Source organism: Squalius cephalus (assembly GCF_949319135.1).
Source record: "Squalius cephalus genome assembly, chromosome: 15".
NCBI classification, from domain to species: domain Eukaryota; kingdom Metazoa; phylum Chordata; class Actinopteri; order Cypriniformes; family Leuciscidae; genus Squalius; species Squalius cephalus.
Genome location: NC_137136.1, coordinates 20,084,755 through 20,111,211, shown reverse-complemented (window position 1 = coordinate 20,111,211; position 26,457 = coordinate 20,084,755). Strand labels below are relative to the sequence as shown.

General features: G+C 37.3%; 2 protein-coding genes across 4 annotated transcripts in view; both read left to right on the top strand.

Annotated features, from left to right (window-relative positions):
- prkcg (protein kinase C, gamma) overlaps positions 1–5,852 on the top strand; it is a 41,099-nt gene extending 35,247 nt beyond the window's left edge. For all 3 annotated transcript variants that reach the window (XM_079894768.1, XM_079894767.1, XM_079894766.1), the window contains exons 11-17: positions 284–375; positions 554–616; positions 712–850; positions 2,640–2,720; positions 2,822–2,929; positions 3,122–3,262; positions 5,008–5,852. In XM_079894768.1, coding sequence (XP_079750894.1) covers positions 284–375; positions 554–616; positions 712–850; positions 2,640–2,720; positions 2,822–2,929; positions 3,122–3,262; positions 5,008–5,169 — 786 coding nt within the window. In that variant the 3' untranslated portion in view covers positions 5,170–5,852. The remainder of the gene's footprint in view (positions 1–283; positions 376–553; positions 617–711; positions 851–2,639; positions 2,721–2,821; positions 2,930–3,121; positions 3,263–5,007) is intronic.
- A 3,063-nt stretch (positions 5,853–8,915) lies between these two features.
- Positions 8,916–23,745, top strand: cacng7b (calcium channel, voltage-dependent, gamma subunit 7b). The gene is made up of 6 exons (XM_079895856.1): positions 8,916–9,099; positions 13,142–13,337; positions 14,339–14,425; positions 14,511–14,651; positions 20,641–20,786; positions 22,684–23,745. Exons 2-6 carry the CDS (start codon positions 13,142–13,144, stop codon positions 23,155–23,157), a joined length of 1,044 nt encoding a protein of 347 aa, XP_079751982.1. The 5' UTR covers positions 8,916–9,099; the 3' UTR covers positions 23,158–23,745.
- Positions 23,746–26,457: the final 2,712 nt, after the last annotated feature.

Below are 26,457 nucleotides of genomic sequence, written 5' to 3'. Positions count from 1 at the left end.
ATTTTTAAGCATTTCACCCATGCTTTATTTTAAATATAATTTCTCTAAATTATTATATTTTCCTTTGCGTGATCACAAGGTCTTAATTGTGTTTGTATTCATGTATTTATGAACATCTATCTTTCGATTTGACTGATTGCTAATCTGCTGTGGCATTTCCTGTATTATTTACTTATATATCATGAGAACAAGTGAATTGATTGGTGATTCATTTTTAGTTCCTATTAATATTCTGAAGTTGCATATCTGCTGATTACTAATAATCAGTTTTTTCATGCTGTAGGATCGTCTGTATTACGTCATGGAGTATGTGAATGGAGGTGATCTTATGTTTCACATCCAAATTGTTGGCAAGTTTAAAGAACCACACGCAGCGTGAGTTCAGCACTTCTCTTCTTCAACTTTTCGTCTTAATCCTGCTTGCTTTTTCTCTGTTGCTGTACCCCCTTTCTTCTGTCTGTAAATGCACCCGTTCAGCATCATTCTGTCATTCTGCCCTGCAGTGGCAGCATGTGTGTTTAATGGAGTTAATGAGAGATTTTGATGTTGACAGGTTCTATGCAGCTGAGATAGCGTTGGGTCTGTTCTTCCTGCACAACAAAGGAATCATATACAGGTACAAGACACGATGGGAATCTCCTTACGCAAGCGCACCATATGTTACAGTCATTTAATATTCTCGCGCTTTCTCTTTCTCTCTCTGATCCGCAGAGATCTAAAGCTGGACAATGTCCTGCTGGACAGTGAAGGACACACAAAGATAGCAGACTTTGGGATGTGTAGGGAAGGCATGATGGCAGGGGACACCACCCGCACCTTCTGTGGCACACCCGATTACATCGCACCTGAGGTTTCCATTTCTCCGTCTCCATCCTTCTTCTCCTCCTGTTTGATTCATCTTCTCTTCTTCATGACCTTGGCTCTGTGTTTACATTAACACTCAGTGGATTTGCGCAGTCAGCACATGTCTGCCTGTATGTGCTTGTGCGAGTCTGTGTGTGATTTCATTTAGGTTCACTGCGGTGTTTACTACACGGCGACATGATGGACATCCCACTCGAGTGATGTATGTGCTAAATCGTCAATGTTTGTGTTTTGCTGTGTGATGTAAAAGCGATAAGTGCGAATGTGGGTCTGCCGAAGCACAGTATGCATCAGTACTGTATTAACCCAGCAGTTAAACTGGCTCACATTGATCACGTTATGTAAAAAAAAGGGGGGAAAATAGACAAAGCTATTGATCTTTGTGTCCATGTCATTTTGAAAAGATGCAATATGTGTCCCTGCAGGCAAGGAAATTAATCTCTCTTTCTCACGCTGTGACACACACTCACGGCTGACACAGAGACACTAGCATATTTATTGTGTAATTATCTTTAATATGATTTTTATGAGCTTATCTGCACATTGAGAGGCCTGTAATAGCAACTCTGCAAGGGGCATATTTCTAATTGATCTGATTTTGAGAATATAACATTATGAAATTATGAAGCATTTAGTAGGGATGGGCAAAATTCTGAATTTATGTTTTGGCTCTCTTTCAGTTGGAATGTGATTTGAATTGGTTACGTTCCACAGGGTGTTGAATTTGAATTTGAATTGTAATGATGGTAGGTGGAATTTACTGGATTGCAATTCAAAAAAATTCAACACAATCAGACAACGGAGGAACAAAATGGACAAGAACTACTTAAGGTTTTCATCTTGTCATCATGTTTTATGTTGTTTGTCTCCATTTTAAAGAATATTATGTGAAGTATCATTTATTAAATATGTAATATTAAAATTAATATTACGAAATAATAAAATACCTACACTGCCATTCAAAAGTTTGGGGTTGTTAAGATTTGTAAATGTTTTTGAAAGAAGACTCTGATGCTCATCAACGCTGCATTAATTTGATCTTATTATTATGATTTCAAAAAAAACATTTCTATTTTAGTGTTTTAAAATCTATTTTATTTCTGTGATGGCAAAGCTGAATTTTCAGCATCATTACTCCAGTCTTCAGTGTCACATGATTTTTCAGAAATCATTCTAATATGCTGATTTGCTGCTCAAGAAAATTTCTTATTTTTATCTATGATGTGCTGCTTAATATTTTTGTGGAAACCGTGATGCATTTTTTTTCAGGTTTCTTAGATGAATGGAACATTCAAAACAGCAAATATAAATCTTTTGTAACATTATAAATGTCTTTACCATCACTTTTGATCAATTTAATGCATCCTTGCTGAATAATTTTTATTATTTCTTTCCAAAAAAAAATGTTTTTATTAATCCTAACATTTGAATAGTAGTGTAATTTCATTTTATTAAATTCAATAAATTACACATTTTAATGATATTACATATTATTAATATGAAAATGTAATATGAATATAAATGTTATCACATTTTAATATCATCTAATGTTTTTAGAAATTCCACATATAATTTGTACAAGATAGCATGTTGGCAATTCATACTACACTTAGTTTTACTGAATCTCATTTTAATTCAAATGAGAATTCTACATCCTGTTTGCTACCTCAGTACAAATGATAGAATTCAGCTGGAATTCAAAAGGCATTCTTAATTATCATTTGAATAAATCTAGACTAAAAAAGCCCTGTACAATAGATTTGTATTGTTTTCAGATTGTGGCGTATCAGCCGTATGGTAAAGCAGTGGACTGGTGGTCATATGGAGTCCTCCTTTATGAGATGCTGGCCGGGCAGGTAAGTGTTCATCCTCTTATTCCTTGAGCTTTAATTTTGTCCTTTTCTCAATAGATCTTCATCCCCGGCACCCTCTCCCTCTGTCTCGCTCTTTTCATCAGCCTCCTTTTGATGGCATAGATGAGGAGGAGCTGTTTCAGTCCATCATGGAACAGAGCGTTTCATATCCTAAGAGTCTCTCTCGGGAGGCTGTGGCCATCTGCAAAGGGGTAATCTACTTCCTGTTCTTTCATCTCTGTTGCCTACATATACTTGGATCACAGTGCATGCACAGAGCAATCTATTCCATCTTTAATATTAACATTACCTCCAAAAACTGTGACTTAAATTAGACAACAAGCGTAATTCCATCCTTTCTGTATTTCTGTTTTTCTTTCTTTCTCCATCTGTTTCTCCCCCAGCTCCTCACCAAGAACCCTGTTAAGCGTTTGGGTGGAGGAGAGGATGCAGAGAGAGAGCTGCGGGAGCATCCTTTTTTCCGCTGGATAGACTGGGACCGGCTGGAGAGACTGGAGATACAGCCTCCCTTCAAACCCAGAAGTGTCAGTATCACCTATCACAACACATGTTTCTGTGTGTGGGTCAGGTTTACCCCACAAAACTCCCCACCATGTTAGAAAAACAAATGTGTACATGGGCTCATTTTCTATTTTCATTATCTAAGGTTATCAAAACTGCCCTTTGGCAGTATTTATGGGGATTTATTCATAAATAAATACAGAAATAAATGGAAAGATGGATGTATATGTATGTATCAGTCTAAGTTTATATATATATATATATTAGGGCTGTCAAACGATTAATCGCGATTAATCGCATCCAAAATAAAAGTTTGTTTTTAATAATATATGTGTGTGTACTGTGTATAATTAAATTTGTATATATAAATACACACACATGCATGTATATATTTAAGAAAAATGTGTTATTTATATATAAAAAAATGATATTTATATATAATATAAACTATATAAATATATATACAGTATATGTATGCAAATATTTCTTAAATATATACATGCATGTGTGTGTATTTATACATACAAAATAATTATACACAGTACACACACATATATTATGTAAACACAAACTTTTATTTTGGATGCGATTAATCGCGATTAATCTTTTGACAGCCCTAATATATATATATATATATATATATATATACATAGTAGGGATGCATGATATATCGGCCACCACATCTGTATCGTCCGATATATGTTTTTAATTTTTAATGCTATCGTTATCGGCCTAATAAAAAAATTTGCCCGATATTTTAAAGCCGATAAATAATGGGTAGTTTCCTTCAGCTGAGACACCGCAGATGCGCACTGTTTGCAATGATGGTTTTGAGTAGCCTGAAATATGATTGAAATCCCTTCAAATCACACAAACATTTTTAGTGCAAGTCTGTCATATAGGCTACATAAAATTATAATGAGAACATTATACTTTTATGCTTGGGACATGGCTTTTTAATGGTGAGACTTTTGTTTTTTTAATCAGGCTCTCAGAAATGATATACAAATTTGGATTTAGATTTATCTGCAAATATATCAGTTATCGGCTTTCAAATTATAAGAATTATATATCCTCAGTTGTAAGTCGCTTTGGATAAGTGTTTGCTAAATTTATAAATAAATACATAAATATATATATAGTTAGAATTATATAAATTATTATATGAAATATCTACATTTTATATATTTATAGTTATGTATTACATACATTTATATAGTTTTTTAACAAAAAAAAAAATGGGTATAGAATTTGCTTGTTTAGTAACTATGACTAAACTATTAATTATAATTCATTAATTATAAGAAACAATAGATGTTGTGCTATGTCCTCATTTTCTTAGGGAGATAAAGGTTGTACAGTATGCGTGTGTGTGGCAGTTTCTTTTAGCTATTTTAAACCAGTAACCATATAACTGGATATTTATTAATGTGCTCTGCCTGCTCTTCCTTATTATTTTCAGCATGCATCTGTGCATGTGTGCTTTCATATTTACTAGTGTTATTTTTTCTTATGAAGATTGTTATTTTTTATTATGAAGATGAAGAAGCAAAATAAGCCTGACCCCTATTGCCTGTAGCTCTTTGCCCATATTACTCATGCTAATCTATGCAGTTATTATTATGCTGTGTGAATGTATGTAAGTATGTGTGCTCTGAGTTCACAGCGCTAGACTATCATCAAGAGCATCCACGCAGTCTGCTTGATATTTAATAGATGTAAACTTAACCCAACTGATTTTTTTTTTGTGCGTGTGCCATTCTCACAGGGAGGCAAAAAAGGAGAAAACTTTGATAAGTTTTTCACATCCGCCCCCTCTGTCCTCACGCCCTCTGACCCGGATGTTCTCGCTGCCATAACTCAAGAGGAATTCCAAGGCTTCTCCTACATGAACCCGGAATTTCCCCCCTCACCCCTCACAGCTGTCTGAGAAAACCTTAATCGATCCTCATCAACCACCTTGTGACTTTTATTCTGCTCCTGTTCATGATTTAAACTACAGTGACCAAAAAAAACCATTGTGTAATCTGGCTTTAGCTTGCTTACAATAGGAGTCTGTCTCAATTAGACCAAACATCTCCTTCTGAAACAACACCACACTGATTTAAATGATCTTTACAGTAAAAAACTAAGCATTAATAATATTTAGCCGGTCCACTCTGAGAGTATCAGTCTGAATTATTTAAGGGTCATGCATTCATGCCATTATCTCATTGGACAATAGGATCTTATTGGATATCCTTTCGAATGCTAGTAGTTGCCATGACCTAATTATAACTGACTGCACCATAGAAACCAGCATGAACATGATTGCCCCCATGTTTTAAAGTTCACTTCAAGCTGATTATTTCATCTCAGATCAAACTCAGTCTTTGTGTGAGATCCTGTTCGCTCTGGTTTGGTTTAGTTAACCAAATAAGTGTAGACAGGTGAGCAAACACTGGTCATCCTTTTAGCATCAGACAACTGGTATAGAAGCTCAGTATTATGATTTAGAAGTCACACACATGACAGCTAGATGCAAAAAAAAAAATGTATTAATGCTCAGCATATAAACTACTTGTTTGTGACATGAATGTTAGAGCATACTGTATATGTAGATGCATCATAATTCAGTCCAAATATGATACAGATTTTAAATGTTTGCATCATCTAAGTATTTTACAAAAATAAGTTATTGGGATCCATGTTCCCTTGTTATTGAAACAAATGACTTTATGACAAAAATGCTAATTTAGATATTTATGATTTATTCCATATATCTATGCATATCTATATAAAGTATGTGCAGTGTATTATAAAGTATACATGTTAATGTTTATTCAGAATAAAAAATAGAAATTTTCTATGAACATGTTAAATCATATCATCAGCATTTTTACATCAGCATAAAATAAAAATAAAAATGACATCTCGTTATAATGTTTTGCAACCTATAGTGTCAAGAAAAAGCAGCCCCAACTGTTATCAACCAAATATTTTATTTATCTACAGTGCATACATATTACTTATTATATTGCTAAATTGGTCTCAATCAGCTTTTGAAATCTCAAGTTTATGGATGAATTCATTGGTGTTGAGTGTTTATTTGTTTGAAGCTGGTACGATATGAATATGAGGTCTCAGAGATCAGCATGAACTGGTCTTGCATAGTGCAATTCATGATGTCTGACCTGGAAAGACCTGAGTCTGCACACTGTGCCCAAACTGCCCTACTAATACAACTTGAACATTGCATTGACGACAAAATGCTAGGAGAGGAGGAGTGACAGATTAGGTGAAATGATATGTGTAAAGGTAGGATTAAAATTAAAAAAACATAATTTTTTTCAGTATCATGTCCATTATTCCTGGAATTTGTCACTAGGCAAAATTGACAGATTACTGCCTGGTCATTGGTCAAATTTCCTCAGCCTTTTATTTTATCCCAGAGTTGCTGATCTTGTGGTTATGTAAATGGGATACTTTGTAAACCAGGGTGCTAATGGAGATCTACTGTAAATGTCTGCAGATATAGTTCCATTTACATCACACCTGCCTGTGAATTTCTGTGGAGCCCAACCGATTAGCAGCGGTGCTTGATTTGGGGTTTGGAACTAAACTCTGTAGCGAAGTACATCTACGCAAACGGGACTAAACATTAGATTAAAAAGTGCTTAAAATATGAATGTACTAATTAGTGAAAATCCCATGTATTGATGTAATTACGCTGTTCTCAATCACAATAAACGGTTAAACCTCAGTATCAAAAATCATTTAGTTAAATGCATAGATAGATAGATTGCACAATGATTTTGCATTGAGTTGTTTTGTGATTTCAGAGTGTGAAAATAAAATATATGAAGTAAACCCATCAGTTTCTTTGTGTTTGTCCACTCTATCAGTGACCCGTTTGGCCTCGTCTCACTGGTCAAGTCTCTGGAGTCTGTGTTCGTGCTGATGAGATGACAGACCTTTACACTCGTCTCTCAATTTCAACACTTCCTCTCTCCACTCATCGCTCCCTCAGTGCCGTCCCAGTGGGCATGAGTGATATAACAGGATACCCTTAGATACCCTGCCTATTAAAAACTACCCTAACCTCCTTACTGTAACTGTCTTCATCTCCGTCACTGCTTTTTTTTAATGCCCCAGTCTGACTTTCTTTTTAGTTCTATAATCTCATCTTTTCTTGAACTGAAGATATCCAGCATCGGAAAAGTGTTTAAAAAGGTGTGTTAAAGAAATAAAATGCTTTCAGACGTGTTTGCTTGTCATGTATTATTGTATATAATGTAGATCTCTATCTCTCTGTCTCTCTCTTTCCATCTTTCACTTCTTGAGGTCAGAGTGTACTATGCTATTGATATCGTGTCTAAAAATACGTATACTAAAGTATAATGGGACTATGAGAGGAAAAACTGAGAAAGGATGAGATTGGGCTTGAGTCCAACATGGATGATGACAAATGTGAGCCCTTATTGGTGCATTCTTCTGATTTTTTGTGTTTGCTGATAAAAAGAAACATAAAAAATGCTCAATTATTTCTCTCAGACAGACTTCTGCTTATGTCGGCTGCTTCTCAGATGTTTCTTCTGAGAAAAAGACCCCAGTAATCATGTGTCTCTCATCTAGAGTTTCAGAAGACATGCTGCACATTTTCTTTTGTCAAATCCAACAAAGATTCAGTAGCAGGTAAATCTTGGATTCTGCTGAAGCTGCAAATATACTTCCCTTTGGATTCTGACAAATTGTCAGGGAAAACTGCACTAATTGCTAATGTAAGGAGAAAATGAGTCCTATGTCTCCTTTTCTGATTCACTCTTTTACTGTAAATGATGCTGCTCTCTGCCTGTCTTCTCACAATACACTATTGACTAAAATGTCTTTCCCTCCATATTGAAACTAATTTACTGAAGCTTCTTTACATAAAGGAGAGTGTTGGAATGTGGCAGGTCGACACTTTTACAGACACACCATAATCATTCACACACAATTTTAAAGATTAATTGAAAGTGAGCCTTATGCCAACATGGGTAATCTAAATGTGATAGGGGAATACAAATTTGAATATCCAATACCCAGCTAAGGACTTTTTCCTAACATTTATGGTCCCATTAAGTAAAATGTTATTTCTGAATGTTCTCTGAAAAGTAGTGACATTTAAAAAAACATTAGACTTAGCCTAAAAAAAATGTATGCAAACTTTTTGAGAGCATTGATTGACCAGATGTACGAATGTTTTATTAATGTTACTGGAAGATTTTTTGTTCATAACTTTGCCTCAACGTTAGCTAAAGTTCTGAGAATATTCCCTGTTAGCTGGGACTGGCTCTTATGTATCAAATATCGATTGATACCGATAAACTAAAAATGATCTAATATCCGCCGAAAACCAATACCAAATATTGTGCATTTGTAAACCATAAATGGTTTGCAAAACGTCTTTTCCCTGTCAAAAGCACTAACACCAAACATAAGCTTCAAGCTAGAAAAATATCTTTCCATTTATCCATCCATAATGCAAGAGTACATTTTCCATTGCGCATTACTAACCCAGACCCTACAACATATTCACACGCACATTGTCTGCGTTGCCTCGCTATCTTTCGTTTTGCTGGGATAAACAGGGAGGGTAACCGTGAAAATGTGAGGGAGGAGAAGATAACGGGGTATCAGAGGGAAATACGCACGTAAGAGGGAGGGAAAGACGAGAGAGAGAGAGAGAGAGAGAGAGAGAGAGAGAGAGAGAGAGAGAGAGAGAGAGAGAGAGAGAGAGAGAGAGAGAGAGAGAGCGCGGATATTTTGCCAGGCACCCCTGGTGTGAGGCTTGTGCCTGCGCGCTCGCTGCAGACTCGTCAGCACCACGCGCACGGGCAGGGTGAGTACAGTCTGATTTCATTGTCCTTTACTGTTCTCAACTAATGCGTGACTGAGTCGAAACACGTTTTAACTTTTGTCAAGTGTTATTGATAGAAGTTATAGTAAACGAACGGGTATGTGTTTATGGCAGTGCGTATACCGTGTTACAGAATCCCAGCAGGGTCTGTGAGCGCGTCGCATGTTGTCTTAATATGAGCGGAACATTTGTCATAGGACGTTTGTGAGAGTTGTTTGTGGTCCGTTGTGAATTGTAAACCTCCAGAGTCATTTAAGAGACTGGCATGCAGTGAAACTAACATTTGCAGCTTTTTTTGTGTTGGTGAGTGAATGGTAGCTGAGGTAGTTGAGTGTGTAACTGGCTCAGTCAAGTGCCTCAGGAGGCGCGCTCTGGCATGTAGGTGGGAACTCCATCATTACTGGGCCAAGGTCTTTCTATACATTAGCCTACATCTGGCTTGGCACTCTTTCTCTTCTCTCTGTCCCCGTTCCTTACTGTATGTCCGGTGTTTACACTATAGGCTATTTATTTTAATACGTTCAGATATCTGGTTAATATCTGAGGGTTCCTTTAAACAAATACATACAAAAAGATTTAAAGAGACAGTTCACAAAAAAAATGAAAATTCTGTTTACTCAACCTCATGTCATTCCAAACCTGTAGACTTTCTTTCCTCTGTGGAACACGAAAGATTAGGAGAATGTTGCAACTGTTTTCTTTTTTTTCTTCTTTTTTCTTGCAATACAATAAACGCAAGTCCAAAACAAAAAATATTTATTTTTATTTTTATTTTTATTATTATTATTAAAACAACACTGGTCCTCATGGACTTTCAATCTATGGAGAGGAAAGAAAGAAAAAAACACTCATTTAAAAAAATATATATATGTTGTATGCGTTCCACAGAAGATAGAAATGCATACCGGTTTGGAGCAACAAGAATTTTCATTTTTGGGCGAACTGTTCCTTTAATATTTTGGATCAAGTGCACTTATGCCACATTGACATCATACTGCATCTGATTAGTGCAAACTGCTAAGTGCACATAATGTGTGACAACAGTAGGATTGTGAAGTATAGGACAATTTAATTTAGCAAAGGACAATATCAGACCCCACAAAAATGCAAAAAAGTCCAAATAGAAAAATAAAGAGTCAGCGGTGACTGACTGGGGAGTTTGAGGTCAGACTTGGACAGACTGATTTTGTCATGGAGAAGTAACCTCTCTTCTACATCAGTACACGCGGCCTTGAGGGGGCAGAAGCGCTGCGGGCAGAAAAAACAAAAAAAACTCTCAGTGTTGATGGTCAAGCTGGAGTTTGACATTGTTGTTCTCTGCTTCTGCTTCAAAGCACTCAGTACCAGCACTTTTTCTCCACAGCGTTCTCGCTGTGCCTTTTTTCACTGCATTGCAAAATCTTTCCATCATTTGCTGGGGTTCATTATCCGTTGACAGCGAGTGTTAAGCCTTGTGTCATTCTTTGCGGCAGGACGAACGGCAAAAGGGTCAAACTCTCTGATTTTCACAGATGGCACTACGATCTCGTCTAGACACCTGCGATTCAATTTGGAAGCCAAGAGTCTTTTTTTCCTCTTACTTTTTCTCTTTTTCTCCCTCTCTTGTTGCTCAGGGTGCTGCTCTGAATCACCAGCTCTGAGAGACACACAGGAAATGACAGCATGAAAAAGCACACACACACTCAGACACATTCTCTCTCACACACACTCTATACAGCCTCTTCAAAAACAACCATCACAAAAGTCGCCATTGCAGCAGCAGCTGAGTGACTGTGGAGACAGGAGAGTGATTCTTTCAACCTCATGCATCATGTAACCGAATGACAGCATTCATTTCATTAATCTCATGTCAAATCATAATCTTTAAATAGGTATAGAGCAATGACAGGATGAAATTGTTCAATGACAGAGAGCAAAAGGCACATTTCCCTTTGAAAAGACCTTGCAAGTTATCGTCAGCGCTGTCATTCATTCATCACAGAGACAAAACGCATCCCTCATTAATTAAGAATCGATCAGAGCTCAGCTCTGGGTGAATCAGAGAGATGCACATGGTCAGAAAGAGGATCTAATCTTAGTTTTACAGCGCATTTCACACAGAGAACACAAGTTCATACTGTACACTCTGACATTTACATACTGCCATTTTTAGTTAGCTGCCCCATATATGGCCTCTCATTCGTGTCTTTTCTTGCCCTGCCTCTGCTCCTCTACAGTCTGAACCTTTCTTTCTCCTTTTTTTACGCAGTGTTGTGATTAAGTAAAACTATTACAAATAATTTTCGTTATTTGAAATAAAGCTGAATGAATGAATGAAAACCCTAAACTTAAAGAACTTAAAAGAAAATGTCTAGGTTATGAATATAACCTTGGTTTCCTGAGAGGAAACGGGACGCTGAGTCATAACGCTCTGGGGAACACCAAAGCGTCAACGTTATGACGCAGCGTTGAGTTCCCTCGAAAGGGAATTCGAAATCTTGACTATTAAAATTAGTTTCAGTTGAAGTACTAAATTGACAAATAAAATTGATTGAAACTGAAAATATAAAAATAAAAGCTAATTCAAAATATGAATAAATAATATAATAGTATATGAATTATAAACAATACTAAAATATCAATGTTTTAAATCATTAAAGGAATAGAGTGCAACGGTTCCTGCCCTCAATCAGCAGCGCTGGTTCCGTAAGTATTTTTTTCATATATATATATATTTTTATTTTTTTTTTAAATAGTCAGTACAAAATAGATTTTAATATAGTCTTCGTTAAGTAATGGATAATGTACATCCAGCCAGTTGTTATCGCAGAATAAACCCCGACAGGGTGATCAGGTCTTGCATCAACCGGCTGGATGAACATTATTATTACAAGGCTACTTGCCACATAAGTAAATAATTAAACACGAAATATTGATCTGAGTCTAAATATTTGATTAGGTCTTCAAACCCAAAGCTTCCCACGGAGAGAGCAGTTGCTAACGCGGCAGGTTCAAACTAGACATACATATACGGTACATTCATACCACTTATTACACAGCATTTTGCCACATAAATAATTATGGGGATAAGAGACGATTTGAGATGAAACTGTTTTTTATCTTATAATCCAACAGTGTCTGTCTTACACAACTCTCTGATTGGTGTAATTGTCTGTACAGCATCACGGGTAATGTAGTTTTTCACCAGGAATTCCACGATTATTTTAAAAATAAACTGAAATAATGCTGGCTGAATTCTGAAAATCATTGAGCATGTGAACGATTGTTTCTCTAATGAATATCATCAATTTCACAAAACCAGTCTGAATGATTTGACTCTGGTTAACTTGATGCAATTATTCGGTCACTAATGGAGGGTGAAGATTTTCATGGAATAATGACTTTTATTTCTGTCTGTTCCTTGCAAAAACTGTTGTATGGCTTTAGAAGACTACAGTCCAAGTCATATGGATACATTTATGGTGCTTCAGTCCAACTCACGGTAGAAAATCATGAAAAGAACAATCCTTTAAAATGTCTCTTTTTGTGTTCAACAGAATAATGAAAGTCATGAGGGGGAGTAATTAATGAAAGGACTGTGATTTTTGGATGAACTAATCTATAGCAGCTTTCGTCATATTCTGTTCTCCCACAGTGCATGGGATGCCAATGTGAATTAGTGAGCAGGACCAGTGTGTTTACATCTGCTTTTTTTCTCCATACGGACAAGGTCTGTCTCACAGTAAAGCTATGACTCATGACTCTGTAGGCACTTGTGTGTGATGTGAATCACTGCCAATGATGTTTCACTTTCTGCCTCAATGACTGCCACCCGTCAAGCCTGGTGAACTTTGACCTTTTGTGCGATTGGCTGATTACCGCCACAGTGGGACTGGAACTGTCTCTCATGATCTTTTACACTCCTCCTCTCTGTCTTCCTGAAGAATAACAGACTGTGCAGAAGTGTCTAGATTTGATGGTGCCCCGCTGCTCATATCTCTAATGTTTTTGCTGTGATTTGGATTGTGTGTGTGTGTGTGTGCAGATGAGCTCTTGCAGCAGCAGGGCTCTGACTCTGCTCTCCACAGTGTTTGGGGCGTGCGGACTGCTGTTGGTGGGGGTTGCCGTGGCGACGGATTATTGGCTACTGATGGAGGAAGGAATCGTACTGCAGCAGAACCAAACTGTCGATGTCAAGATGGCTTTGCATTCTGGCCTCTGGAGAGTGTGTTTCATAGCAGGTGTGGACACACACTTACTTTATATTCAAACACACTAGGGTCTTCTATAGTACTTTTGGATACAACTTTTTTGCCAAGGACGCAAAATTTACAATATATATATATTTTTTCTTGATATGTCTAGTCTATTTATAGTTTTATACACTACCTTTCAAAAGTTTGGGGTCGTTTTGGAAATAATTAAATGCTTTATTTATTAGACACATTAAATTGATAAAACTAAATTGAGTTCAGACATTTATAATGTTACAAAAGATTTCTATTTCAAATAAATGCTGTTATTTTGAACTTTATATTCATCAAAGAATCCTGAAAAAAAAAATGGTTCATGGTTTCCACAAAAAAATATTAAGCTGCAAAACATAACATATTATAACATAAGGTTTCTTGAGCAGAAAATCAACATATAAGAATGATTTCTGAAGGATCATGTGACACTGAAGACTGGAGTTGTGATGCTGAAAATTCAGCTTTTTACATTTTAAGATACGAATAGAAAACAGTTATTTTCAAATGTAATAGTATTTCACAATATTACTGTATTTTTGATCAAATAAACACAGTCTTGGCGAGCATAAGATGCTTCTTTCAAACACTTTGAAAAATCTTACCAACCCCAAACTTTGTAAAAAATGTATATAAAATATGTTATTCATACTTTGTGCAGTTGTTTGCTAAATTAAATAATTGTATAATTATAATTTAATCATTTATCATTGTACTGAGTAAAATGATAATGATTATTTCCATCATTTTTGCACAGTAAAGAAAAAAGAAAATTAAAGCATAATAATTGTAAATTCATTAAATGTTTAAAGAACCATTAAAGCAACATATTTAATTCATATCTAAAATACAAATTGAAAATTTTAAATAGTGTTTTGTTTGAAATAGTTATTCTCCTCTGTTTCATTAAATTCCTACAGTTATTCATTATGTATCTGTCTTTCCTGTATTTCATACATGTATCTTTCATTACATCCTTTGTCTCACTGTTTTAGGTTCAGAGAAAGGTAGATGTGTCGCCTCTGAGTATTTCACAGAACCAGAGATTGAAATCACCACAGAAAACACTGCAAATATCCTCAGTGAGTGAACGTGAGTTCAAGTCAAAGTAACACGTCCATACCTCCACACACAACTCTCATGCACATGTATTTCTCGTTCTGGCAGAGATGGTGCGGACAGCTACACCCTTCCCTATGGTGTCTCTGCTCTTCGTCTTCATGGCCTTCATCATCAGTAACGTGGGACACATTCGTCCGCAGCGCACCATCCTGGCCTTCATTTCTGGAATCTTCTTCATCCTCTCAGGTAGCGAGAAACCTTTCAATTTGTAAGGTGGACATTGCTCTTAGGCCACGCTTGCATGTATTAGTTATATCTCAGTTTTTAGACATACATATATATTGAGTATAGTATAGCTATAACACTGTTAGGATAGATGTTGTGCCATCTATAATTATGTCATCACAAAATAAGCCTGGAGGAACCTTCTTTTTGAATCACGTCTCTTTCTAAAATACTCTTACTGTTAAAAATAGTTCATAACATATTTAATACAGATCCTTTTCAGGAGGATTAGATGTGAGGACTTTGTGTTTTGTACTCATCAGAATGTAGCAGTACCATCTGCAGTGCATTAATGATGTCTTCTCCGATCATAAACCTGTGTCTGAGCATGAAATCACTCCATCTGTTTATTATTTATCAGTTTCTGGAACCAGTAGATGCAGTGCCAAAGATTCTTTGGTGGAAACGCTGTATTTGAATTGCATTAGTTGTTCTGTAAAATAAAAAATCTATCAAATGAGTGCCATATAACTAAGCCACCTGTCACGTGACTGCTGTCACTACACTGTTACATATATTTTGCTCCTATTATTTTCTCTTGAACAAAACTGTAGTCATCTGTTCACGTAGGCACAAATGCCTTATGTGTCCCATATTATGTAAATCGGAAGATTAAACTCATCAGTCAATAGTGCCATCAGTGGAATACCTCAAATATCTGAACATGCAATTCAGTTCTTCACCAGCAGAGGTCAGCAAGTTTATAAAATATAAAACATGCTCATTAGTGAGAAGACTGTAGAGAAGACTCATGAACTTGTCAACATATAAAAAGCTGAAATCAGAGACATTTAATGACTGTTGTTTATTAACAATAATTGTTTTTATAAATCAGGTGAGTTTACTGATTTTCTAATTTTCAGAATTATTACAGAATGTAATTTAGTACATATCTGACTACATATTTGACTATCCTGCCCCCTCAGTTAAGATGAATGTGAAAATAGATTTTAAGAATGTAGCTCTACTGGCTAGAGATGAATGATGAATGAAATGATGAAACTGATGATGAAATAGAGGGCTAGTAGTTAATTCGTTGTAGGTAGTTGATTATTTCACTGTTCGAATTTTCGAATATGTTTGTCTAGGCAATTTTCCTTTTTGTTTTATGTAGTCATTTTATTCAGTGCTCTGCCATCTGAACTCGTATCGTATTCGGGAATAATTAAACATTTGGCTTTATGGTCAGACTCTTACATGTGTCACTATATTAGTAACATTTTACCAAAATCAAGGTCAAATGGAGTTACAAGGTTTTTGACCAGCGAATTTCAGACACACGCATCTTAGAACGGCCGCATCTGAGGCAGTAAGTGCATCGCATTACGTTTTCATTAACTTACAGGTTATAAAGTTTATTGTAGTTATGAGCGCGTTCAGTTTTTTCTGTCATTTGGCCAAAATCTCATGTTATTAAAGATGAAGTGCTACGCACAGACTATTTAAGACAAATGTTTAAAAAAGACAAACAAATTCTTGACTAAGACACTCTTCTCTGGTCCTCAAATACATAAAACATTAGCCTTTATCTATAGTATTTCTTGAGTCAAGAAAACACTGTACTTATTCAAGGAACCAGTTCTTTATTTAGGCTACCCTTGCATTGAGACGGTCCAAACTCCAAACTGCGTGCGGCACTTCATTCACAATAGAGGCTGGATGGAGTTATAAGGTTTTATCGACATGAGGATCCAATGAAGTAAAGAGGTTTAGTCACAAGCTCTTTTTAATACTTTTCAATGGTTCTGCCTGACAGTGACAAAATTTGTGACATTGATCATGACTGTCTAGTGAAGCACAGGATGCTCTTTGTATGTTTGTCAAATCAAGCTAGAGAACATGATCATCAGGTTTGTGCTGCTCGTGTGCTGAAATATCGAGCACTAAGTATTATTTGATAGTATTTTTTCCCCATTTTTTTCTCTTTTACGTCATTGTTATGCATATTATATACTTTGTAATGAAAAAAAAAAAAAAGCATTTTCCCTCATGACCTTGGGTTTGAACCCCACTTGTAAGGTCATGAAATAGCACTTCCATAACAGGCCGCAGCGAGAGCCTAACCCTAACCCACTCTGAATGTAGAACTTATTTGTATGCAGATGATGCTGTTGTTTACTTCATCTCTGCCTCAACCTTGCACACGGCCAGAAAAGACCTTCAACTTTTTCAGAAACACCTCTCTCCTCCACAGACTTCCTGACAGACCGCCCTTGAAAAACACCTTTTTACTTGTCCTTTTCTCTGTGTTCTCTATCAGCCTGCCACTGAATATGTAATGTGCATTTCAGACTGCCCGGGGCTGATAAAAGTGCGTCAGTTGAAAGAAGCCATTAAAAAGTAAAGATCACGCATGCTGGTAGTGCAGTTAGATGGAGCGGCTGTGAAATGTAGCTGTTGTTTGCAGGGATGTTGTGGGTGAGAGAGAGTCTAGTCGGTCATTCTGCTGTTGCGATAAATATTACAGGCGTTTCTCAGCTTGTGCATGTTGAGCTTTTCTCACCCATTCTCACCTGTCCCTTTTACAGTTTTGCTGTCATTCTCTATCCAAATTCACACACATACACACACTGCTCTGCTCCTCTTATTTGATCTCCTCTGTCCTCTATGCATCTCTGTGCTGCAGCGAGGAGCGCGTGGAGCTGTGATTTATTTAGATGAAGCTGATGTCCTCTCATTAGTTGCTGGGCAAAGCCCTGGAGAATGTACAGTACTTGTGTGTCTGTTGAGTTGGTCGAGGGTGAGCATTAAGTGCCTGACAGGAAGGCTGACGACCTCATCACAGTGCAGTTATTTATCTATATTGTTTATTACTGTTGTTGTTATTTCTCTTTTTTCATGTAGCTGCATTTAAAGGTACAGTAAGCGATCACTGTTGATATTTGAAATCAACCCAAACACCCCTCTTTTTATTGCTCCATCCCCAAAATGCACAAACAGGCTATGCAAGAGCGGATGTCTCTTTTCTCTTTATCATAGCTAAAGAGAAGCAATATAATGCTTTGTGACAAGAAAGAACAAAATATGAACATACAGTACTAAAGAGTATATACAAGCAACAGAAACAACGCAACCTCAACGTCCGATTTCCGACCTTCCAGCATAGTTTTCTCCAGCGCTTGAAAGCTTTTCTAACATTAAAGGGGTGGTTGAATATGATTTCACTTTTCTAACTTTAGTTAGTGTGTAATGTTGCTGTTTGAGCATTAACAACATCTGCAAAGTTACAAAGTTCCCGTCCCCGGGAATGCGATTTATAGATTATCAAGACAGAATATGCTAATCAATGACTAGAAGATAACTACACATAAGCTACATAAATTCACCAACTAACCATTCAGAAATGTTGTCACTTCTTCTTGAGTCTCTCCATCTTTCTGACTCTGGTTTGAACATAAAAGGCTAAAGGTTTTTGAAATTTCCAGTGCATGTCTGTGTGAGGTAAAAGGACACAAGCTCTTGAAGCTCCGCCCTCTGTGCCGGTAGCAGCAGTTCATTTGCATTTAAAGGGACAGACACAAAAACGGTGCGTTTTTGCTCACCCTCAAAAAGTGACAACTTTAACATGCTATATAAAAATATCTGTGGGTGAAGCTAAAAACTTCACATACACACTCTGGGGACATCAGAGACTTATTTTACATCTTGTGAAAAGGGCATTATACCACCCCTTTAACGCGGGTCTTACCTGATCATAACCCTTATTTTCCCAGTGATATTCTTTTTCTCTGTTTTAATGTCTCTCAGCCATCTTGCTTTCTACAGTCTTTCCTTAAATCTCCCTCTCGCTCATTCTCTCTCCTCCCTCATCATGTGAGGACACGTCTCCTACTGCTGATTTGGCTATAAGGATGTTGTGGCACTCGGTCCGATACACTTTCAACAGCTTTTCTCATAAATGCATAAGCGCTAGCTACAGTACAACCCTCGATACTGCTCCCCTTCTAAAAGGGAGCCACTGGGGAGCTATCCTACTTAAAGACTCCAGAATCCTGGGGAAGGCAGCTCAACTCTCCTAACACTCTCCTCTAGGACCTGCTATGACCCATGCTTGATTCGATCAGCACTAGCCATATAGTGACAAGAACAAGGGATGCTGAAAGGGATAGATGCGAGCTGAATATGACTTCTTCCACAACTTCTCTACCTCAGTGTGAAGTTCGGTAAGAAATGGAAGGCTCATTGGAGCGGGACAGTTATGGCCTGACAGGAACCACTCGTCGAGTCTGCTACGAGAGAATCACGTACCCCCAAACTAGATCCAATCTAGTTGTGGTGCAGGCCATTACCTCCAGCAACTCCTCTCCTTGTATGCGGGGTTGGCAGTCTGAGAGGGCTCACTACAAGCGATATCTTCGCCCTCTTCAACCACATCCGCCTCGTCCTGGCTGGATGGTGCCAGCAATGCTATCTGCTGGATCCGAAGACTCAAGAGAAGGTGCATCGTGATCCAGTAGATCGCCCGAGCCAGTGACTAGGAGAGAGAGACATACCTTTCTTGAACTCTTCGGCCAGCTCGACAGTGGCCTAGTGGGGCCCGCGATAATCCCACGTGCCGGGTTGCGCTGATAGGCAATAATATCGTAAATCGCCGAAAGCTAGAGATATCGTCAAAAGCATCAGCTATCGACCTTATCAAGAAGATCTGGCATTTCCAATTAATGTCTTAAATTATTATTATGATTAGGCTACTTTTATTATTAAATTAATATTGTAATTAATTTGCCCCGCAATAATTTCATAACTAATAGGATAATTAAAGATGTTAGATTAGCTTACTCCTCATTTTCAAAAACAACTAGTTTAACACGAAATACTTCTCTTCTCATTTTTTTACTATGTATGGGCCACAAGAGAAATATTAAGAAAATAAACAGTCATAGCCTTGTTGTGTTTATAACACTGGTCTACATCAAAAATGCTTCTGAAATAAATGTAGTCAAACCTTACTAATTCTGGGTCACTGAAAATAAAAATGATGCTTAAAATTGTTGATTGGCTCAAATTTTTTTAAAGATATGCTATATCCCCTTGACGTATATGTTTCATCTGTAGAAACGTTTCTCTCAGTTGTTTATGTACAGAACTCAGAACGAGGAAGTATACAGGACATCGTCATCCGGAAGGGCAGGAGTTATGATCACATAATCTGATTGACAGATCTAGAACAAATGAGCGCTCTCTGACTCATAACACACACGCACCCGGAAGAAAACAGACACACAGTGCTCTGTACGCTGTTTTCAGTGGAAAATCAATAGGAATGATATTCTGTATAATGAAATATGAAGTAAACGTGAGAATAAATCTGTTCTAAGACACCAATGACAACAAGAACATTCATTCTCTTCTCTCTTACAGAATACTTTTCTTTTATATTTAAAAGTATTTACACTGGTTTCCAAAACAGTGCCACCAATCTCACCCTTTTGTGCAACAGCAGAGGCTCCAGGCATGTGATATAATGCTCAAATCTGATTGGACGGCCCATTTCATCGCTGAGCAACGGGGAAAAATGTTTACACATTGGTCAAAAAAAAAATCTCACTTTGTTACGCCACGATTGATCGCGCCCGGTGTGAATAGCTCCAGGAATCTATTGTTTCAATCCAAGAGCGTCATGGCGTCGTACATTTGCTTCACTTAATCGTGCTCAGAGTGAAAGGCCCTTAAGAATAATACATTTTTCTTAATCACAGAGTTTATCTTCTTTTTCTTTTTTTTGGTCCAGGGAAACATGGTGATGCGAACTTCTGGGTTAGCCTAAAAAAACATCATCACTGCAGCATTCAATAAACACTGCAATATTCTATAAAATAAGACGTGTCAATTTTGATTTCATGGTGACTTTAACATTTCAACTGAATGTTTTTGCACGAGATGGCAGTCAAGGTCTTGGCGTTCTGTTGATTTTTCTTCTCTCATTTGTTATTGTCTCTCTTTCTCTCAGGGTTGAGTCTGGTAGTGGGGTTGGTGCTGTATATCTCCAGTATCAATGATGAAGTAATGAACAGGCCGCGGGAGCCAGAGCAGTTCTTCAACTACCGCTATGGCTGGTCCTTTGCGTTTGCTGCCAGCTCATTCCTGCTCAAAGAGGTCAGAAGATGAAATTTCAGTCCAAAATATCAGGCTTTTTGTATGTCATTATGTTTGTTCAAAGCAAATTCAAGCCCTTTGGCCTGGAATAGCCAAGATGTAGTCATATTTCTTGTGAAAGCTCCAATGACTTGAGCATAGGCCCGAGGAGCTTGACAGTTTAATTATGTCACTTGATGCTGTTGAAGCAGATGCTTTTAACATGACCCTGCCCTGACATACACCTCAGTCGATGCAGGACCTTATAGTGCGCTCTTTATGTATTATGAATCTGGATCTTCAGATGCGCTCCATTTTAGTCATTACTCTATACCTGAATACTGCATTTGGTGCAGTTAATCAATGTTTTCACTCACTGCAATAGGTAAAGGTTAAGTAACCTGAGCTCAGGGAGGTCAATGTAAGGGATTTTCACCATGTATTATGTATTGCTACACATGATATCCACATACGGTTTTAAGATATTTATTTTTCAAATGCATATATTAGGGAGGTGATTATGAAAGTCAGAGTTTGTGAAGAAGACAAAGTGAATGATGGAGCAGTGAGAGCTGCAGATCAAAGGCAGTCTGTCAGCTGTTCTGTGCCATAAAGCAAGGATTAAGCTAAATTGAAGTACAAACTTTTTTTCTGCTTGGTTCAGCAGGATACTTTTAGTATTATGGTCGCTGAAGGAAACATTAGATTGTCAGCTTGTGTGAGAAAGAAAATTAGAAAGGCTGCAAAATCATAAATCACTCCTCTTTCATTCACCTTTAAAGGTGCATTGTGCAATATTTAGGAGGATCTGTTGACAGAAATGCAATATCTAGAAGAACATAACTATGTTTTCAGTGGTGTGTAAAGACCTTACATAATGAACCGTTATGTTTTTATTACCTTAGAATGAGGCACCGCGGGTTCCTTTACATTGAAATAGCCTTTTTGCGCCGACATGTTTCTACAGTAGCCCTAAACAATAATATTCGCAATAACATATCGTTTTACTGAATAATCAAGTAAACCTAATATCTTAATTTATCTTTGTAAAGAAACCTCATCGCTTAACTGGCTGCCGTCTCAGACGACATGTTTTCCTGTCGGCCACCGTAACACCGTAACTAAATATCTCTTTTAATTTCTTTTAGAACTGTTTTAATTTTCCTTGCTTTAATTTAATTCCTTTATGTAAAGCACTTTGAATTGCCATAGTGTATGAAATGTGCTATATAAATAAACTTGCCTTAGATGCCGCTAAAAATTACACAGTGCACCTTTAAGTTTTTCAAGGAAGAGTGTAGTTGCGAAACCATTACTAATTACTGATTTGCCACAAATACTAAAAGTAAATAAATAATTAAATACATACATACATAAATCTGATATTTTCTTTTTCGAATATATTCGAATATATTTCGAATATATTCTTTAATAACAAAAGTAACAAGATTATAAAATGTATTTTTATAAAATTGTATAAAATTTTATTATTAAAATATTATTTAAATAACTCCAAAAGTCCGGAGCACATAGTGACAGATACGACTTTTACATTGTTACAACAAAAATCTAATTCAAATAACTTTTTTAATGACCTTTCTATTCATCAAAGCATCCTGGAAAAAAATGATCACGGTTTCCTCAAAAATATTAGGCAGCACAACTGTTTTCAACAAATAAGCATATTATAATGATTTCTGAAGGATCATGTGACACTGAAGACTGGAGAAAATTCAGTTTTGCCATCACAGAAATAATTAAATTACATTCAATATTTTCAAATAGAAAATTGTTATTTTATTTCACAATATGAACTCTTATTCAGCCTTGGTGTGCAAAAAAAAATCTGACCGATCTTATGTTCTAAACACAGATCTTATGTTCTCTCTCTCTCTCACACACACACATATTCTCTCAGGGTGCCGGTGTGATGTCAGTGTATCTCTTCATGAAGCGTTACGCAGAAGAGGAGATGTTTCGGCCTCACCCGGCTCTCTATCGCCCCCGCCTTTCCGAGGGCAGTGACTACAGTGGCCAGTACCTGCACCCAGAGACCTGGCCTCCACCCCAGCGCGCACGGAGCGCCTCTGAGATCTCCAGCGACATCTCCATCCAGCTCACACAGAACCCCCAGGGCCAGCTGAAGACCAGCGGCCAGCAGAGCACATCGTCTCCGGGAATCACCTCCGCTTCCAGCCCCACCTCTGGAGCAGGTTACCAGCTGTCATCGTCAGGTTCTGCAGCTCCGTTCCCCCACAGCCATCCCCTCCACCCTGGGGCTCACGGGCCACACGGGCCACACGGGCCAGCTGCAGCGTCCCAGACCCTGCCCATGTCCTCATCACCCCCACACTATCACACACATATGCGCATGAGCGCGTCTCCATGCTAAAGTTTTTAGAGTATTCGTTTTTAATTGAGATAATGCATAAACGAGAAACAGAAAATATGATGCAAGGCAAGATATAGTTTTTTATATGAGAAGAGGACGTAAAAAAAACTGTTTGTAGCTAAAGGCCTCTTTTTAAGACTGAATGTCGTCGTTGTGAAATTGTAGCATATTAAACTGCACCGGATCGAATGGGGTTCATGCAGAACACTTGACAATCGCACACACACCACCAGAACTGACAATTCATTTACTTAGGCATACACATTAGCGCACATAAGAGAACTGTAACTATTGCCTTTAATTCTGCAGATGATATAAAACTGAACTTAAGTTGTTATTTCTCATCATGGAAGCTGTGAATTGTTCGTTTTATTGTTAATATTATCATCAAATGCTAAAGTTGGATTTACTTATGAACAAAAATGCTTTGAAATAGAGTGATTCATTAGCCTGAGTTCAGGTGTGTTGAGTATTTCTTGTGTAAATATTGTGTACTGTTGTGTTTTGGCTGTGATTTGGTTCACTGCCTTTCTGCAGAATGTTGACAAATTTGGTGGGGAAAAACTAAATTAAAATGCTTTAAACGTTCTTATTTTACAAGACTCTTTTCCTGATTCATCACATTATGCAGGTCCACAAAACGCTCATAGCGCCCTCTAGTGGTTAAGAGATTGCATTGAAACTGCGGCGTTATGAGAAGCGCTGTCCGTGGTGCTGACATCATCCAAGGCAGCTTGTCAACGCAGACCAAGCAGCAAAAAATCGAGAAATGTTTTGAACAGTCAAATGTACCATAAGGTTTTGTTGCCAAATGAATGTGCAGTAGCCATGCAAAATGAATGTGAATGAACATAAATGACAGTGGGTGTTAACCAGATTTAAACTGTTAGAATATGAAACAATTAGTTTATTGCCAACCCCCATTATGATTATTATTATTATCATTATTAGTATGTTTTTATTTTGTTTGTTTGTGTGTGTTGAGAAGGGTGTAAATTTAAGCGTTACAATATGCATTGATCCTGCGCCACAAGCGGCAACACACAGAATTACAGATAAAATTATCGTTTTCAAACAAGCTTCTTGAACACACCTCTTTTGTTTTATTGGTCGAACACACATATAGCCCCGCCCCAAACTCAGGCGTTTGGCATTACAATGGAATAGTAAATGTATTTTAATGTATATATATATAAAAACAAATACTTCAGCTTTAAACGATGGAGCAATGTGAATGTGTGTATGTTTGCGTGTGTATTTTCCGCACTGGGACTGTTAAGTGCTTCTCTGCTCTGCGGTTCATCGTTCCATTGCCTCAGGGAAGCGTGCAGACCAATTGATCAAAACTCTCTCTCTCTCTCTCACTCTCTCTCTCCATTTCTATCTGTGCACGTTTGTGTTTGAGTAGGATGTCATAACAGTCGCATTTCAGTAATTCCTTTCGCCAAGGTGTTGCACTTGTGTGTGCACGTATCCTGCTTGATCTCAACGCAACAGCTAATAGAGTACGTGTGTGTTGTTAGTGTGTGCTTATATGAGGGGGTGGGGGAGACTGCCCGTGTGTGTCAGTCAAGAGTTGGATATAGCTCTCTTTTCACCAACATTACTGCATGAAAGAGCTGTCACCCAGCATTAGCCATTCCCTGCTCCAAGAGGTGGAGAGAGAAAATGAACATGAATATCGGTCGAGAAAACCTTTGAAGGTCGTAGTTCACTGTCATTTGACAGCCTGCTTAATGATGAATATATCTTGGCAACGCCAAGCGTTCACACGAGACTAGACCAATGGCAGGCTCTCAAAAAAAAAAAAAAAAAAAAAAACCTCCCTTGGTCCAAAACTGGGACTAGACTTTTCGCATGATTACCCATCATGCTTTCACTCTATACTCGACCTCAGATTATTTTTTCCACATCCGGGAGTGTTGCTGCGTACACACACACACGCACACACAAACTGACTGTTTATTGATCTTTTAAACGACAGAAAGCATAAGAAATAGACTCTCACCCGCTCAAAGCCAATTTTGAGGCATCTGTCGCATTCAACCTGCCATTTTCACTTCCCTCCCTCCATACACCCCCTCTCCGTCTCTCTCTCTCTCTCTCTCTCTCCCTCCCTCTGCGGAACTCAGTGCTCTTTCTCAGGCTGGATAACATTGCATTCATTAGCAGTGCGGTATACTAACATCATCTCCAAGATGCCTGATTCTCTTATCTCCTGCAAAGGCAAAAAAAAAAAAAAAATATGTTGAGCATGTTGCTTGTGTTTCTACTATGGTGGGGGCTTTACGTCGACTTCTTTTGCTAATGATATTTTCTATCCCCTAAAGCTTGTCGCATTTTAACATTTTCACTGAAACATTACTCTGAATGTTTATATATTTTCCCGCTATGACTGAATTTGCAAACATATTCCGAATGATATCAGAAAATTGCCATATTACGATTATGTAAATATCATGTAAATGCATTATTACTACATTACTATTGTCATAAATGGATTTGGCTAAGCCAATATTCTGGTTTCTAAAACTTGAGTAAACAGATGGAATTTTTGGTCATGTAAACGCGTTATTCAGGATATAAGTGTAATTTTATAGCTGTGCATGTCCAAACAAATGTTATTCTGGGTGATATTAGATATAATAATAATAATAATAATTCATTACATTTAAATTTAATATAGACAGTTGGCAGGTAAGTCAGGTAAGATTTATTTATTTTATAAAGGAAAGATATATTTATTTGTTTGTTTATTTACTTGTATTTATTACAAACATTAAAAGAAGTGATCAAGAAATCAACATACAGACTCAAAAGCATTTTGCAGATCATTGGGTTCTTGTTTGCTTTAGTCAAGGAAAATATATTGATTAAATCATTGTGCAAAATACAAATAAATAAATGGCAAGAGAAAGGGAAAATATCGAAATGCACGTTTTAGTGGAATATGCTGATTCCTAAGGAATATTCCAACTGCTGTGAAATGTGTAAAATTACGTGCATGTGGATGCGATTTCACATTGTAGCTACTGTTCTTGTGGGGACATTTTGTCCCCAAAATGCAGGTAAATCCTGAGACACGCACACACACACACACGCATGTTGGCATTCCATAGGCGTAATGGTTTTTGTACTGTAAAAAACGTTATAGTATATCTCCCTACACTAACCCTACCCCTAAACCATCACAGAAAAGATTTAGCTAGCCTATTTTTGATATTTTTATTTCATATGATTTATAAGCTGTTTTCCTCATGGGGACCAAAAAATGTCCCCAAGGTCAACATTTTCTGGTAT